Here is a 15,631-nt window from a genome sequence, read left to right on the forward strand (position 1 = left end):
ACATTTTGCACCAGAATTCGACTAATGAATACACCCCCATGTGACGCTACACTGTTTTATTTTTGCTGACTGATTGATTTATCCAATCCCAGATTCTGATGTAGACCTACATCTATAGCTCCCTCTGTCCACAAATCATCTCAGCCCATTTATAGATTACTCAAAACACATCAATGGGTTTAAATGTCATTGTTTATAAGGCATTTCATACAAAAGCAGAGCATGAGTGTACAATTAAAAAAAAACATGAATCCTCTATCTACACTATAAGCCAATCTACCACAAAGTCCAAGCTACACTACATCACTCTCCGGTCAGTGCAGACACCTCCTGAAGATGCCGTCTCACCACCTCATCCAACACTTACAGGCCGCCTCCATCGGAGTCTCTAGGTGGTCCTGGTGGAGTCGGGCGCCCATCTGTAGCAGGGCGATGTGCCCACCACGAGGCAGCAATGCCAAGGCCAGTGATGTGCCCCCTCCACTCTCTTCAGCATGGCACAGGTCTGCCAACGGTGTCTGGTCCACAAAGCCGGCAGTGCAGGCGCACACCTAGTCATGCATGTGGATACCCGCGTCGATCAGTGCCAGCGTTCACACACGCACTGTAGTTCCCACCATCTGACTGCAAGATCTGAGAAGGAAGAGAGTGAAGTGTTTCAATTCAAGTCAGGTTGACTTTTCAAGCCCTATGTCTAAGTGTTCAATTTGATGAAGAAACCTCAACAACTGGGGTCTACACAATTCATTAGTCGGATTCCGTTGCAAAAGTGAGTGTTTCTATTGGACAAATTTAGGTTGGTCCCTTCCCGTTTTGTTCAGTTTGGTGTTTGCTTCTGTTTGGTTCCTAGCGTCAACAATAAACAGTTTCCGTTGCAAAACATTTCGCAACAGAAGAAAAACTATGAACAACTAATGAATACTCCCCTGAGAACATGAAACTAACTGAGAAAAACTTAAAATGGGTTCCAAATCCCAAAGACTGGATATACAACCGCTTTCATTCCCCATTTTAAGAATAGTGCAGATTCCACCACAACCCATTTCATCATTAATTCAGATCTGAAATAGCTGATACCTTGACATAAATGTCTATTTGAGAGCGTGGGTACAGATTAGTCAACACCGCTGCCATCTAACGTCTGCTTGAGGTGAAGGCTCATCTCTGTGGACTTGCATTCCCCGTGGGGTCTCCTCTTCCTCTCAGCTGTGCTGAAGGTGGCCATACTGTACTGGCAGTTGATGACTGCGCGGTCATGGAGATATTGTTTGTTGTTATCTAACTAACGTTAGCTAGATATCTATCTATCCATCTTGCTAGCTTAGAAATAAACGTACTTAATGAGGGCCATACACAACTGCCAGCGCTTTGGTATTTCCCTGTTCTATGTATGCAGACCCGTCAGCTTGGGCAAATAAACCCATACGAGCGGGTACTTTGCGCCGCTCAGTAGCTTTTCTTCCATCTACACGATATCGGTGGTCAGACAATAATTCCAGGCCTGCCATCTTTGAATGTTTGAACTGGAGTACAACTACGCACGTGTGTTATAGACGAAATTACCCACACGTCCATGAGTAGATATGGTGGTTTTAGGGATTCAAAACCGAAGACGATTTGGCGACCTCATCAAGAGATTTACGATGTATTCATTGCGCCGATTCTGTTGCAGAATGTTTTACAATGTTTAATCCAAACGGAAAACGTTTTGCAACGAAAACGAGAGTTTCTATTGGACAAATTTGGGTTCGTTCATTTTGCTCTGTTTGCTTCAGTTTGACTCTTAAACAGTACACGTACGTTTCCGTTGCAAGAGGTAACGAATAAACCGTTGGTATAATCTGTGTTGGAACTAGTCACCAGGACTAGGGTTTGAGTCCGTCAGGGCACCCCCTAATTAACTACACTGGTGTCAGGAGTTGGAGAGCACCATTGAAAGCATGTTCCAGCCTAGTTTTAGGCATATTTCATTGTTCATAGAATGTAGTGTACTAAAGTTCAGATCCACCATACATACAGTACTATTCTTACTACTTCAGCTTCTAATCAGCTTGAATTCTACATGTAATACATCTCCTACTTCCATATAAATGCTTAGACAGCTGAAGCAAGCACACACATTTTATTCAGGAAAGGTAAACATTTGTGAATTGTAAACAGTAAAACAAAAGATTGACATAATTTCCTCTGAATTACTTTCATTTATAGCCAAACTCTTTGAAATGATTGTTGTTGTTATGCCAAATCTAATATTGCTGGAAAATTACAGTATGAAGTTATTAACTAAGTGGGCATATGCGTAAATGATCCAATACAGCTAGAATACTTCATATTTGGTAAATGTAGTAGTAATTAAAAAATACATGAACATTTCAGTCATGATGTGTAATGTAGCCTCTTGGATGTCCTGATTTATATAGTTTGACAGAAATAAGACCCACATAAAGAGCAGTATGCTGTTACGTAAAGAGCAGTATGCTGTTACGTACACCACAAGATTACAAAAAACATTCCAAACTTTGACACTTTTAAAAATAAAATTTATTAGCATCTCTAATGTGTATAAATAAAAACATATGAAACAATGCATATACTGTACGTATAATGTAATGAGCTGAACAATGACTGGATTATGTGATACAAAGGAGCAGTCTTGTTTTTTAGTTTTAGTTTTTTTTGCCAGTATGTCTGTGAGAAAAAACATGTACCTTGAAATCAAGCATTTTAAACAATATGCATACCTATAAGTTGCAACTCTACATTCTGTCATAAGAATGAAACAAACAAGGAAAGGAGAGAGGTCAAGAACAGCAATAGGGGAAAAACATGGAAAACAAATTGTTTTGCGATCCCTTCTGAGAAGCTTTTTAAAGCGTTTTAGCATCAATATATTGTTATGAAGTGTGTACTGGTTCCACTAACAATGTTGAGGCAAAAGCTACAACACTATACACACTGAACTGATCAATTTAAAGAGTACACCATATTCACTAACGCATATGGAGCTCCACAAATTAATTTTTTAAAAGGGTCCTTTTTTATTAGCGGATCTTACATTTTAGGGACCAAAAAGCCTTCAGTTTTAATCCATGGATTAAAATAAGGTAAATTAAAAGGAGAGATTATAAATTCTAGAATTTCTCTGGCACAAACAGAAACAACAATCACTGTTTTGTTAATTTCTGTTTGTAATTGGGTTCGCCATTCTCTGTAATGACTTCCCTGTTACAGGGCCAGAATACCAATGGGCCAGAGAATGGGCACTTTGTGGGGTGTTGGAATTGGCTCTCTAAGGCAAAAGGCAAAGAAAGGAAGGGACCTCTCTTCCTCGGTCACCCAATTAGTTGTATTTTGGTCATGCTCGTAACACTCAAGGGTGTTTAAAATGTCTTAGAGTGACAAACATTATACACAAAGGACAAATACTATTTCTGAAAGATGGCCAAAACATTGTCCTAGTCCAAGGTGAGAATATGTTTTTCTTGAAAACCATCTCAGACTTGTAACAGACCAAGAATATAAACTTTTGACAACTAGAGGCAATGCCCTACAAAACCACACAATCATGTGCGATACTGCCACAGGCAAAATCGGTTTGAAGTTACACTGCGTGGACTTATAATATTCAATTGGCCTTTGTCTCATATAGTAACTCTGTTTCTGGTTTTCCTCCTAAATTGAAAAATATCACAGCTGTAAAGGGGAGCACAACATCCATGACAACAACAACTGCTACAAAGTTCAAAAACAGAGTGGGTAGAGTTTTGTTTTTTTAGGTGACGTGTCTGCTTTAATATGCAAGTGTGTGTGACAGTGAAGGTGTTATCATCGGCACCCAAGGATCATGGCGACCTCATTCAGCCTTGTGGAATGAAGGAACTACTTAGTAATAGTTGAACAATGGTCTCTGCTCCAACCCCAAGTCTTTAGAAGAGTGCAAAGATCCCCTTATTTTTCACGTGTGTTTTAGCCCTGATATATCCACGTTCACACGAGCTAAAACTCGGAAAACTCCTTTGCGCATTTTTCCGTTACGGAGACGCGGATCTCCTCCTCCTCGTAGTCGTCGAAGTTGCTTGTGTCTCCAGCGCCTCGACACTTTGGTATGAACGGGGCTTCCACCTAAAAACACAGAGCAGCACAACCAGGAGAAGAGTGAGGGAGTTTGCCTTAGAGGAAACAAAGCCAGTACTTGATATTCTAGAGATGCCTAGGTAACGCCTCCTTTCAGCAAACTACTTTATGAAGTTATTCTAGTGAGTAAAATAGAAAACATTATTATTACTCTATATAAAGACTATTGTTATTTCAAATTGCTACAAAAGCCATAAACAATATCATTAAATCATTGTTCAAAACAAGTGTTAGGCCTAGTACTTTATCTAGTCTAGGCGGCAGAATGAGTTTCAAATCTGTAGGGCTTGTTTCTCTTATCCATAAAAATACTCATATCAGTTATATTAGCACATTTGCGGCATTTGTTCTTCCATAAGGATCCTTCCGACCATTTGTCTGTTTAAAAAAAGTGACGGGATTTCACTTAGTAACTATAGTAAAGCCTGCATTAAGATAAATCAGAAAAAAACTATGGCTGATTTGGTGGGGGGACAAAGCACATCTTTGCCTGTTTGCTAGTTGTTCGGTTTCAAGCCAAACCAGCAGACCGAAGTCACTTGCAGAATATGCAAAAAGATTATCAGGGCAAAAGATGTACAGAGTACAAACCTCTGTCAACATTTACAAGTCCATCATCCTGCTGAGTTTGCTACTCTGGTGCAGAAAAGGTGAACATGCAATGGTAAAAATCGCCCAACCCTACAATGCTCAAGAAAGTTCTACTGGACATCAATAATGTTTCATAAAAGTTAGGTGCTATGAAGAGCAATTCAACTTTGCATTGTTTGTCCTCATCTTCCAACAAAGCCTTGAACGTACCTTCCTCTCGTAGATGGCGATCCAGTCCGTTGTTGCGAACCACTTGTGTCCCTTGATGTCGTTTACACCGTTCTTCAGGTTGCCATAGCGTTTGGTCAGGTCCACCTGCAGCAGGTTCCTCAGCAGGTCCTTCAGGTCAGAGCTGAAGTGGGATGGGAAGCGGACCTACAGGGGGACACATGTTGAGGTTTGTCTAAATGGTAATGTATTGAGAAACGTACATTTGCTCCTCATTAGCCCTCTAAAGCAAGTGACTGATTTAAGACGGAAGAGGCTTTCACAACAAACATAAGCCAAAAGCCAGACAAGCCTTCATTTGACAGCTAACTCCCACTGAGTTTAGTTTACTTAATGAGAACAAGACAGGTGTTCAAAATGTGTTAAACTGCAGGTGAAATAGGTTGGCCAGGTTGTAAAATGGACTTGTCCTTACCTTTCCAGACACAATCTTCTCATAGATCTGAATGGGCTGGTCAGCGAAGAAGGGAGGGTATCCAGCAGCCATCTCATATATAAGGACCCCCAGGGCCCACCAATCCACTGCTTTGTTGTAGCCCTACACACAGCAGAATGACAATGTAGTTCACATTCACATATCTAATCCAGGGCAACAAACTGTTGCATCTCTTCAATTGGAGTGATTTCATGTACTGTGTGTATGTCACGACTCCCACCTTGCTGAGGATGATCTCTGGTGCCAGGTACTCTGGAGTTCCACACAACGTCCAGGTTCTGCCTTTTACCCTCTTGGCGAATCCAAAGTCGGTCACCTGACCACCAAGAACACGTAGTCAGTAAAGCAACATAGCAGAGAAAACACAACCCACCACTACAGTACAGTCCATAGGGGGTGATGTGTCCCGCAGTGCTCTAGTTGGGTCTGTGCTCACCGGTACACAGTACTGGCACCTCAAATGTTCTACTGCTCGAATACCAGTATCTCTGGTGAAATATTGGCTCTAAAATATGAACGGTGATGCTGTAAAATGAAAATGACCCACTTCAAGCACTTCACATATACCTGGATGTAGCCGTGGTGATCGATTAGAAGGTTCTCAGGCTTCAGATCTCTGTAAATAAGGTCAAGTGAATGAAGGTACTCAAACGTCAGTACTATCTGGGCTGCGTAAAACCGTGCGTGCGGTTCACTGTGAAGGAAGAAAAGACAGAAGAATCCGTTAAACTGACAATATAAGGTCAGAAAATTAAACAGTTGTAATTAACTACATAAGCACTGAAATAAAAGTATAAGTTACAAGATTATCCAAAACAAATGTTCTATCGACAAATGGAAAATCTATAAACAATCTGTAATCAACCTTCTTTTGTGTTGTGGTGCAGAAAGTTCAGCAGACAGACACTCACCTGAACCTTCCGATTCGTCTTAGATGTGAGAACATCTCTCCTCCTGGAACGTACTCCATCACCATGTACAAATTGGAGTTGTCCTGTGGAGGGACACAAATCCATACAGATACTGAGATGATAATAATTGAATAGCCTAATAAAGAGGCCAGATTGAAAAACACTATGACTTTTTTAGTTTTGTGAACTGTACCTTGAAGGCATAGTCAAGTCTGACGAGGAAGGGAAAAGACACAGCCTGCAATATTCTCTTCTCGTTTAGCGTGTGTTCTATTTGCTTGAGTTTCACCACCTAATAGACAAAGACGTGATCATCAGACAACTGTATTGACCGACAAATGACATTTTTATTTACTGTTAGTGATGGCATGACAAAACAGCACAGAGGTTGGGGGAGGGGTCCGTTTTTAAATTGCATTGAATTTCAGTAATGAAAATGATATAATAATAATCCAGACACTCACAGGTCAGATCATATCTGTGCTAGTGATTGGAGGGGCCAGGCAGACATTACTGCCGCCAGTCCTAACACTACACAATGATACAGTACTTATGTTAAGCTACAATCTAACAACTACAGTGTTTAATATCATTTCTGACCCCCTTTTTTTTCCCTTCTTCTTCTTCTTAAAAAATAAAAATAAAAAAGGGGAGTGGAGGTGATAAATTGCCAAGTCTACTCAAATGTACATCAGTTACCCATCCTGCAATGTGTTACAAAAGGCCAGCTATTTTCCACTGGGCACCCACCTTTTGCTTGTCCAGTATTTTCATAGCGAAGAACTGCTCTGTTCCTTTATGTTTGACCAGCATGACTCTTCCGAACGAGCCTGTACCCAGGGTCTTTAGCCTGTCAAAGTCATCTAGGCCCGTTGTGCTCTGGAATGGGTAATACAAAACATAGAAAGTGGATTAGGCGATAATAGATAGACCTCAGCAGCAGTCCAAGTCTTTTACTCAGTTAAACTTAGATATTCTTCACATCCACTCTCCTCGTCTCCTTTTCAGAACACATTGGTGAAGTACCTTGGACCTTCTCCCCCAATACGGTTGAGAAGGCCAAGAGATAGAATGTGAGGAATAGCAGAAAAAGTAAATGACAAATAATCCCCAAACCCTGGATTTGTAGTTCCAGGCAAGGCCTCGGAGCATTGAAAACATCTCACCTGTGGTGGACATTCCCATTTCCGTAAGAAGTCTTCTTTGGCTTTGGCTAAAAACTCTTTCACTGTATGGAAGAAAGGTAGAAACACAGGCACAATTAGCCCATAGGAAGGAACTGTCAGTGAACGCATAATGATTGATTCCTATTTAATGACTTTGGATTGCATGGAGCGGGCAACAAAGTACAAAGGAAATCTTAAATGGAACCTTATCTGGGAATTCTAGAAAGGTGCTGGGGATCAACAGTGACAAAATCAGTATGAAGTGGAACTTAATGGAGACAAAGACAGGTAAGGTGTAACTAACCAAACGCCCATCTGCATTGAACATCCACAAAATACATGTACGGAGTAAAGGGAAACAAAACAAAACAGTTCTGTTTCTAATGTTACAAAACACACCAACCAAGACAGGCAGTCTAAGTAAGAAGTGATGCCAAGAGCCCTATGTCATGTTTCTCTTTTTTAAATGGAGAGGGGGGTGTAAGAATTCACTAAGACAGGAGGAGAGACTGGTCCCTCATGAAGCATGAAGAGCTCTTGAGCATCACTTTCTTTCTGCACTGACTGTGCATTAGGGCTTAATACTGTTGAGGGAAAGGCTCTGACACTCACAGCATTGTTTTTGACGAGCAAGGACAAACCAACATACATGGAAAAACATAGCAGACAGCAGATATCCAGAATGACAGAATGCAGATGACAAAAACATAGAGGTTTAGGTAATGGTTTTGGGAGAATATAGATCGAAGCATATAGTGAACCTCTACTACAAGCCAAGCTTGGGTTCATTTACAATAGAATCTTCTGTCATTTTGGGAATCTAGTGGAAGAATGGGCATACCAAAAGTCTCTATAGATCACCCAAGGATTTGCAGGAACAATCACCCACATGGATGGGATGATGTGGAAGAAAGAGACAGAGAGAGATAGATTTATGTACTAAGAACAAGTATATCAGATCAACAAACATGGACCATATGCAGTGAAGAACAACAGAAGTTGACAGCGAAGGAAAGAAACAGTAAGAGAGAGAGTTGTCATTCTAATCCTGTGATTTAGTTTGACACAGGAAAAACACAAGACTGTAATAAGAAAGGTTATTAAACGGACTCATGTGAGTATGAAAAAGTCACAACACGCATGACAGAACTACATGACTAGGATCGTATGAAATTATGTACAAATACAAAGATCTACTGTAGTAAACCGAATGCTTCAATCAATGTGCAGTTCTTTTTTTATATAGGCTACTCTGTATGTTGAACCCCTAAATATCCTACATTACCCTGGACTGACAAGTAGACTACTGTATTGTAGGGCCTGAACAATACCAGTATCTCAATATTTTTTACATGGCAAAAATAAAAACACAAAGCAGACCAAACTCTTTGGTACTTTAAAAACCTGCTGTATGTAAAATATTGTGTGTTACAGCTTGGAAAATAAATACATGTGATTCTGGATGACAACACAATGATGTATGTTTCCAACATTAGGGTCGTTTCCCTAAAGAAGTAAATCTGCTTCATGTTTTGTTTCCTTACCACGATGCTAAGGAGTATCGTGATACTGGTATCATCCCTGCTCTACTGTACGACATTCAAGAAGGCAATATACGACCAAAGCTAATGTAAATGTTTACATTTTTGACAAGGCACCAGAGCTGGTCATGGTTTACTGTACTGAATGTGAATCGAACCTAGGCTAATGTAACAGGGTTAGTTATGTTTACAATTACAACCGCAGAAATGTGTATTTAATGTTTATGTATTATAATTGGTTGGTTCAAGTCAGATGTCAATAAGGTGTAATGTCATTGGCTAGGCTTGCAGATAGATCGCGAATGTAAATTCTTCCCAGTCTGATAATTCATGCAAGAGGTAAATCACGTTGTGAAATAATGTATTCTATTTACAATGTGTACAAGTTAGTTCACTATGTACATTTCCTGATGTATTTATACACACACACACGTACAGAACCCATTAGATATTGGGGGCTTCCAGTGATGTGCTTTTGTACGCATGTTATTGCTGTACGAGTGATTTAGCTAGTATGTCCTAAAATGTAATGGTAGCATTAGCTCCCTGCTAATACACTCATGCTAAAATCTGCAGCCATCAACATCAAGCTAAGCACATCTGATGTGCTGTCCTTTGGCTATCATCACAGGAATAAACAACAATCAACTGGGGTCTGTCTAGAAATTCTTTATTACACAATGCAAGAATTAGGAAGTACGATCAGATCTGTTACACATTTTTTACATTTACATTTTAGTCATTTAGCAGACGCTCTTATCCAGAGCGACTTACAGTAGTGAATGCATACATTTCATGCATTTTTGTACTGGCCCCCCGTGGGAATCGAACCCACAACCCTGGCGTTGCACACACCATGCTCTACCAACTGAGCCACCGGGACACCAAGTGTCCAGTATTGTATAGTAGAATGTACACCTGAGTACAGTAGTACAAATCAGGTTTTAGAAATGAGCACCACTACGCTAATATTTTTAGAACATGGTTGGCTAATGTAATGTAATGGTTTTCCATTGAAAATGTGAGGCTAACATGTTTATAAACATTGAAGGCTGTGACATTGCCACAGAATTCAGTGTTAGAATTAGTCTATTCAGCATGATTTAGTTATTGTGTCCACTCCCTCCCTGCCAATCTGGGAGTGTTTTGACATCTCCCAAGAGCCAAGACAATGAGTCAAAGGTGCTGAGGAGGTTAGCAGGCTAGCGCAACACACACATGGGCTATTATCAGGAACCAGGTTGCTGGCTCTGAACAGCAACAGGCCACACAAATCTGTAGCAGCAGCAGCTCAGGGAACTGTATCAGCTTAGACAGGTTTAACACTAGAATCTTGGGAGACTGGGGCTCATGTCAAAACTAGCAAAAAAACAGAGTGCAGGCTTTTGGTTGCACTGATCAGATCAAAGAACATTGCTTGCTTCCAGAAACACAGGCAGATACCAGAGGCTGGCCAGGTTCCTGTGCCTCTGCCTGGTCTCTTCCAACACTTCAATAAATCTCATATAAACAGATTAGCAGCATCATAAAGTAACAAAGCTTTTAAACAACCCAGATGCATTTAAGTACTACCTACCATAAATATGTTTCATGTTAAAATATAAGATACAAAAAGTGAAGTGGATGGAACAGCATATGCAAACTCACAAGTCAGTGGCATTTCCTGGACTCACTTACGTGAGATTACTTTGCCGCATGCAGTTCACACAAATGTAGATCTGGACACAAACCAATGGCTGTATAGGCCTTCATGGGGAAACATTTTAAGTTTTATCACAGCATGCTGTGCATTGATTATCAGCATACGTACGTCAAAGTGTACCATTGCCAATTAATACAACCCCAGTGCTAGTTGCGTCAAAGCTTGTAATACCGCTTATCCTCTGACGAAGGTCTGATGACAAGCCCTTCCAGTCAATGACAAACTGTGCTGTGTGTGTGTGTGTATCTGTGTCTGAGTGGACCTTCACATCACTAAGATTAAACAAAGACTCTAAACAAAAAAGACTTGTGAGATAAGTCACTTGGAGAGGTTGTATTTCGGGCCTGGTTTTATGAATGAGAAGAGGGCATTTGTCATTTCTTCACCATATTTGGTCACTGTTTAGCAGTGCGCAAGGGGGTAGAGGGAAAGCTGTATATATGCAGCATCTCAAGATGTGGAGGTAGAGGCAGAGTCTGATAATTGAAAACAACTATTCAAACTACTTATCCTTAGTGTGGTTAAACTAACATGTAATTTAAAAATATATATCTACAGTTTATATTTGCAGCATTGGAGTGAACTTCTGGTTGCTAACAAATAATCTATTTACTTTAGCTAGTAAGACTACAAGTTAGCTAAAACATATCTCTGGAACCTACAAATGCAATATCAAAACAGGCCTTCATAACTACTCAATAAGACTGTGAGACCACCACATGTCAGATGGTCCAGAATGGCTATAAAGCTAACGTTACTGCTAGTAGCTGGCACTGCACATTACTCTGGCTTGGTGATGTCTCACGGGCCTGGTGATGGCTAACGTCAGCTAACGCTGACATAAAACTAGCTCTCATTGACCTAGGTAGCTACTGACAGTAAAATTGCATTCAATACAACTCGATAGCTAGCAATCGACCTAGCTAGCATCCTATTCGGTCTGGATACGATAACAAGATAGAGGCTAGGCCCTTTCCCCAGCTAATCCCCCCGGTATCGTAAACCGTTAGGTTAACGAATATCTTGCTTGAGAATTGCGTTTTGGTTGCCCGATAATAACTATATAGAAACATTGTTGTTACATAGTTCACATTACAAATCTCTAGCTAACGTTAGCGAACTAGTTGGTTGCTAACTAACAGTAGCCATCCAAGTGAGTCCCTGCCCCGAAATAAGGTTGCCAATGACAGAGAACGGGCTAAAAACGTCCCACACTAGCTAACTTACTAACTCAAAAACAATTCTAATCAAATGTATTTATATAGTCCTTCTTACATCAGCTGATATCACAAAGTGCTGTACAGAAACCCAGCCTAAAACCCCAAACAGCAAGCAATGCAGGTGCTAACTAACGTTAGCTATAACATTAGCAGCTAGATAGGCATCTGGATCAGGTTGTAACAATTTAGCCACATAGTTACTAAACCATCTTTGATTTTGCTACATATTCATTTGTCGCTAACTAGCTACCTAGGATTAATTCACAAACCATTTACTATATCCTGCCTCGCAACATGTTTATGGTGTCATTAATGTAAATGTGCACAACATCAGGGATAAGTGAGCTTGAGCACTCCCGATTGTCATGTTGTCCATAAAATGCTTCAAATGTCAACATTACATTAGCAAATGTTAGCATGCTAACTGGCTAGCTAACGTTAGCAGTATAGATTATGCTCAGCGACCATCCCAACTCACCGCTCTCAAGCTCGTTGCCTTTCTTGGCGGTAGCAGTGTTTCCCATCGTATGGAAGACACAGTGATCGCTTAGACTGCGGGAGATTGTGGTAACGCTAGCTAGCTACACTGCTGTTGAGTGGTGTTCCCCTCGTATTCGTCGTAGCTAGCTACAATCGTTATTTTGGATCTATATAGCTAAATATGTTACAGCCAAATATGAAAAGAGCCCAAATCCCCGTTCACTACCCCCCTTTAGATATTACCCTTCCTAGCTCTTCTCTATCTCGCTGACATGCAGCTAGCGGTCACTGATATCACTTCTCCCCAAAGCATTCGTTGTTGATGGCTTGGTCAAAGACGTTCTGTGTGACGAGATATCGCAGCCAATCTTCATCTTCGGTGGAGTATAACGGCGGTTGGAATACAATATTAATGGTGCGTTACTGCCACCAACTGGACTGGAGTATAAATCCGTTACACGTTGTTAAAAAGTAACATTAAAATAACAATAACGAAGCAATATACAGGGGGTACCGATAATGAGTCAATGTGCAGGGGTACAGGTTAGTCGAGGTCATTTGTACATGTAGGTATGGGTAAAATGACTATACATAGATAATAGACAGCGCATAGCAGCAGTGTAAAAACAAATGGAGGGGGGGTCAATGTAAATAGTCCGGGTGGCCATTTGATTAATTGTTCAGCAGTCTTATGGCTTGGGGGTAGAAGCTCTTAAGGAGCCTTTTAGTCCTAGACTTGGCACTCCGGTACCTCTTGCCGTGCGGAAGCAGAGAGAACAGTCTATGACTTGGGTGACAATTTTTTTGTGTCTTCCTCTGACACTGACTAGTAAAAAGGTCCTGGATGGCAGGAAGCTTGCCCCCAGTGATGTACTGGGCCGTACGCACTACCCTCTGTAGCGCCTTACGGTCAGATGCCGAGCCATTAGGGTTGCACATTTTGGGGAAAATTCAGAGGTGGAAACTTTCCGTGGGAATTAACGGGAATATATGGGAATTAACGGGAATATATGCAAATTATATTAATATCATTTAAATGTAAATGTTTTTTTTGCATTGGATATATTTACCATATCAAATGGAGACAGAAACATAAACCTTTTACCTTATCATAAGTAGATATATTGCAAATGATTCAATCCTTCCAATATACATTTTTAAAAACTATTTAGTTATGAATTAAACTTTAATTAAATGAGTTGACTCTTCACATGGGATGATTTCCCTGAACAACAAAAGAAAGGGAATATTGAATGATCCCCAATGATGCATCGCATCTCCCAAAAATGTTATCAACATACATCTGTAAAATGATAGTCTAGGAACTAAAGCTTTGGTTGTCTTCCTCTCAGGCTTCCATGTCTTCTCCCTGGACCTCCTCAATATCCACCTCTTGAACATCAGACTCTGAGGCTTCATCTTCACTGTCACTTTCCAACCTTGTTGAGGATGGCTCGCTGTCAGGCTCAAAAAGCCTCAAATTTCCCCTTAAACCACTCGAGTGTTGCTATAGCAGTATGCTTAGCGTCATTGTCCTGCTGGAAGGTGAACCTCCGTCCCAGTCTCAAATCTCTGGAAGACTGAAACAGGTTTCCCTCAAGAATTTCCCTGTATTTAGCATCCATAATTTCTTCAATTCTGACCAGTTTCCCAGTCCCTGCTGATGGAAAAACATCCCAACAGCATGATGCTGCCACCACCATGCTTCACTGTGGGGATGGTGTCCTCAGGGTGATGAGAAGTGTTGGGTTTGCGCCAGACAGAGGTTTCCTTGATTGCCATAAAGCTCAATTTTAGTCTCATCTGACCAGAATACCTTCTTCCATATGTTTGGGGAGTCTCCTACAAGCTTTTTTAATTTCTTTCTTTAAGCAATGGCTTTTTTCTAGCCACTCTTCTGTAAAGCCCAGCTCTGTGGAGTATACGGCTTAAAGTGGTCCAATGGACACATACTCCAATCTCCGCTGTGGAGCTTTGCAGCTCCTTCAGGGTTATCCTTGGTCTCTTTGTTGCCTCTCTGATTAATGCCCTCCTTGCCTGGTCCGTGAGTTTTGGTGGGCGGCCCTCTCTTGGCAGGTTTGTTGTGGTGCCATATTCTTTCCATTTTTTAATAATGGATTTAATGGTACTCCGTGGGATGTTCAAAGTTTCAGATATTTTTTTATAACCCAACCCTGATCTATACTTCTCCACAACTTTGTACCTGACCTGATTGGAAAGCTCCTTGGTCTTCATGGTGCCACTTGCTTGGTGGTGCCCCTTGCTTAGTGGTGTTGCAGACTCTGAGGTCTTTGAGGTCTTTATATACTGAGATCATGTGACAGATCATGTGACAATTAGATTGCATATAGGTAGACTTTATTTAACTAATTATGTGACTTCTGAAGGTAATTGGTTGCACCAGATCTTATTTAGGGGCTTCATAGCAAATTGGGGGAATATATATGCACTCACCACATTTCCAGGTTTTTTCCCCCAAATTTTTTTGAAAGAAGTCATTTTTTTCATTTCACTACACCAATTTGGACTATTTTGTGTATGTCCATTACTTGAAATCCAAATAAAAATCAACTTAAATTACAGGCTGTAATGCAACAAAATAGGAAAAACGCCAAGGGGGATGAATACTTTTGCAAGGTACGACGTCGTTGGCACAACTGCCATATTGCATCTCCATCCCAAAGTCCTTGCTTGGAAGTGTACTTCGCCAGACTGCCAAGAACCTTGCCCTCATCCAGGCCAAGGTGGCGAGACACGGTAGTGATGACACCATAGGCCTTGTTGATCTCTGCACCAGACAGGATGCTCTTGCCAGCATACTCGGGGTCCAACATGTACGCTGCGGCATGTATGGGCTTGGGGCAGAAGTCTTCACACTTTTTGATGTACTTCATAACTGCAGTTTCCTCTGCTTGGAGCAACAGGGAAGTGGGCAGGGCTGTACGGATTTCTTCTCTTATATCTACAAGCAGAGTCTGAACATCAGACAGGATGGCATTGTCTCCCTCAATCCGTGCAATGGCTGCTGCTATACTGTAGGTTTCAGGAGTTTCAGGCTGCTTACCACTCTCTTCCAAAATACATAATCCAGGAGGATCCTCTTGATTTGGGCTGTCCATATCGGCAGACTGTGATATGGCCATTTCTTGGAGAGACTCCTTCCCCTATATGAGACTGTCAAACATGACAACACCACCCCAACGGGTGTTGCTGGGCAGCTTC

At 41.1% G+C, this 15,631-nt stretch overlaps 1 protein-coding gene and 1 pseudogene across 2 annotated transcripts; both read right to left on the minus strand.

Annotated features, from left to right (window-relative positions):
• Positions 1-303: 303 nt before the first annotated feature.
• On the minus strand, positions 304-2,385 carry LOC106569264 (exosome complex component RRP41-like; annotated as a pseudogene). Its single transcript, XR_014380336.1, has 3 exons — positions 1,322-2,385; positions 1,078-1,278; positions 304-633 (listed from the first exon to the last, which is right to left on the minus strand). The product of XR_014380336.1 is annotated as an exosome complex component RRP41-like (transcript).
• A 133-nt stretch (positions 2,386-2,518) lies between these two features.
• Positions 2,519-12,762, minus strand: LOC106569146 (cAMP-dependent protein kinase catalytic subunit beta). The gene is made up of 10 exons (XM_014140178.3): positions 12,408-12,762; positions 7,467-7,528; positions 7,051-7,179; positions 6,494-6,592; positions 6,301-6,383; positions 5,957-6,083; positions 5,610-5,705; positions 5,369-5,491; positions 4,936-5,100; positions 2,519-4,122 (listed from the first exon to the last, which is right to left on the minus strand). Exons 1-10 carry the CDS (start codon positions 12,451-12,453, stop codon positions 3,997-3,999), a joined length of 1,056 nt encoding a protein of 351 aa, XP_013995653.1. The 5' UTR covers positions 12,454-12,762; the 3' UTR covers positions 2,519-3,996.
• Between the last annotated feature and the right edge of the window lie 2,869 nt (positions 12,763-15,631).

The sequence above is a fragment of the Salmo salar genome, chromosome 14 (genome assembly GCF_965601325.2).
Source record: "Salmo salar chromosome 14, fSalSal1, whole genome shotgun sequence".
NCBI classification, from domain to species: Eukaryota; Metazoa; Chordata; class Actinopteri; order Salmoniformes; family Salmonidae; genus Salmo; species Salmo salar.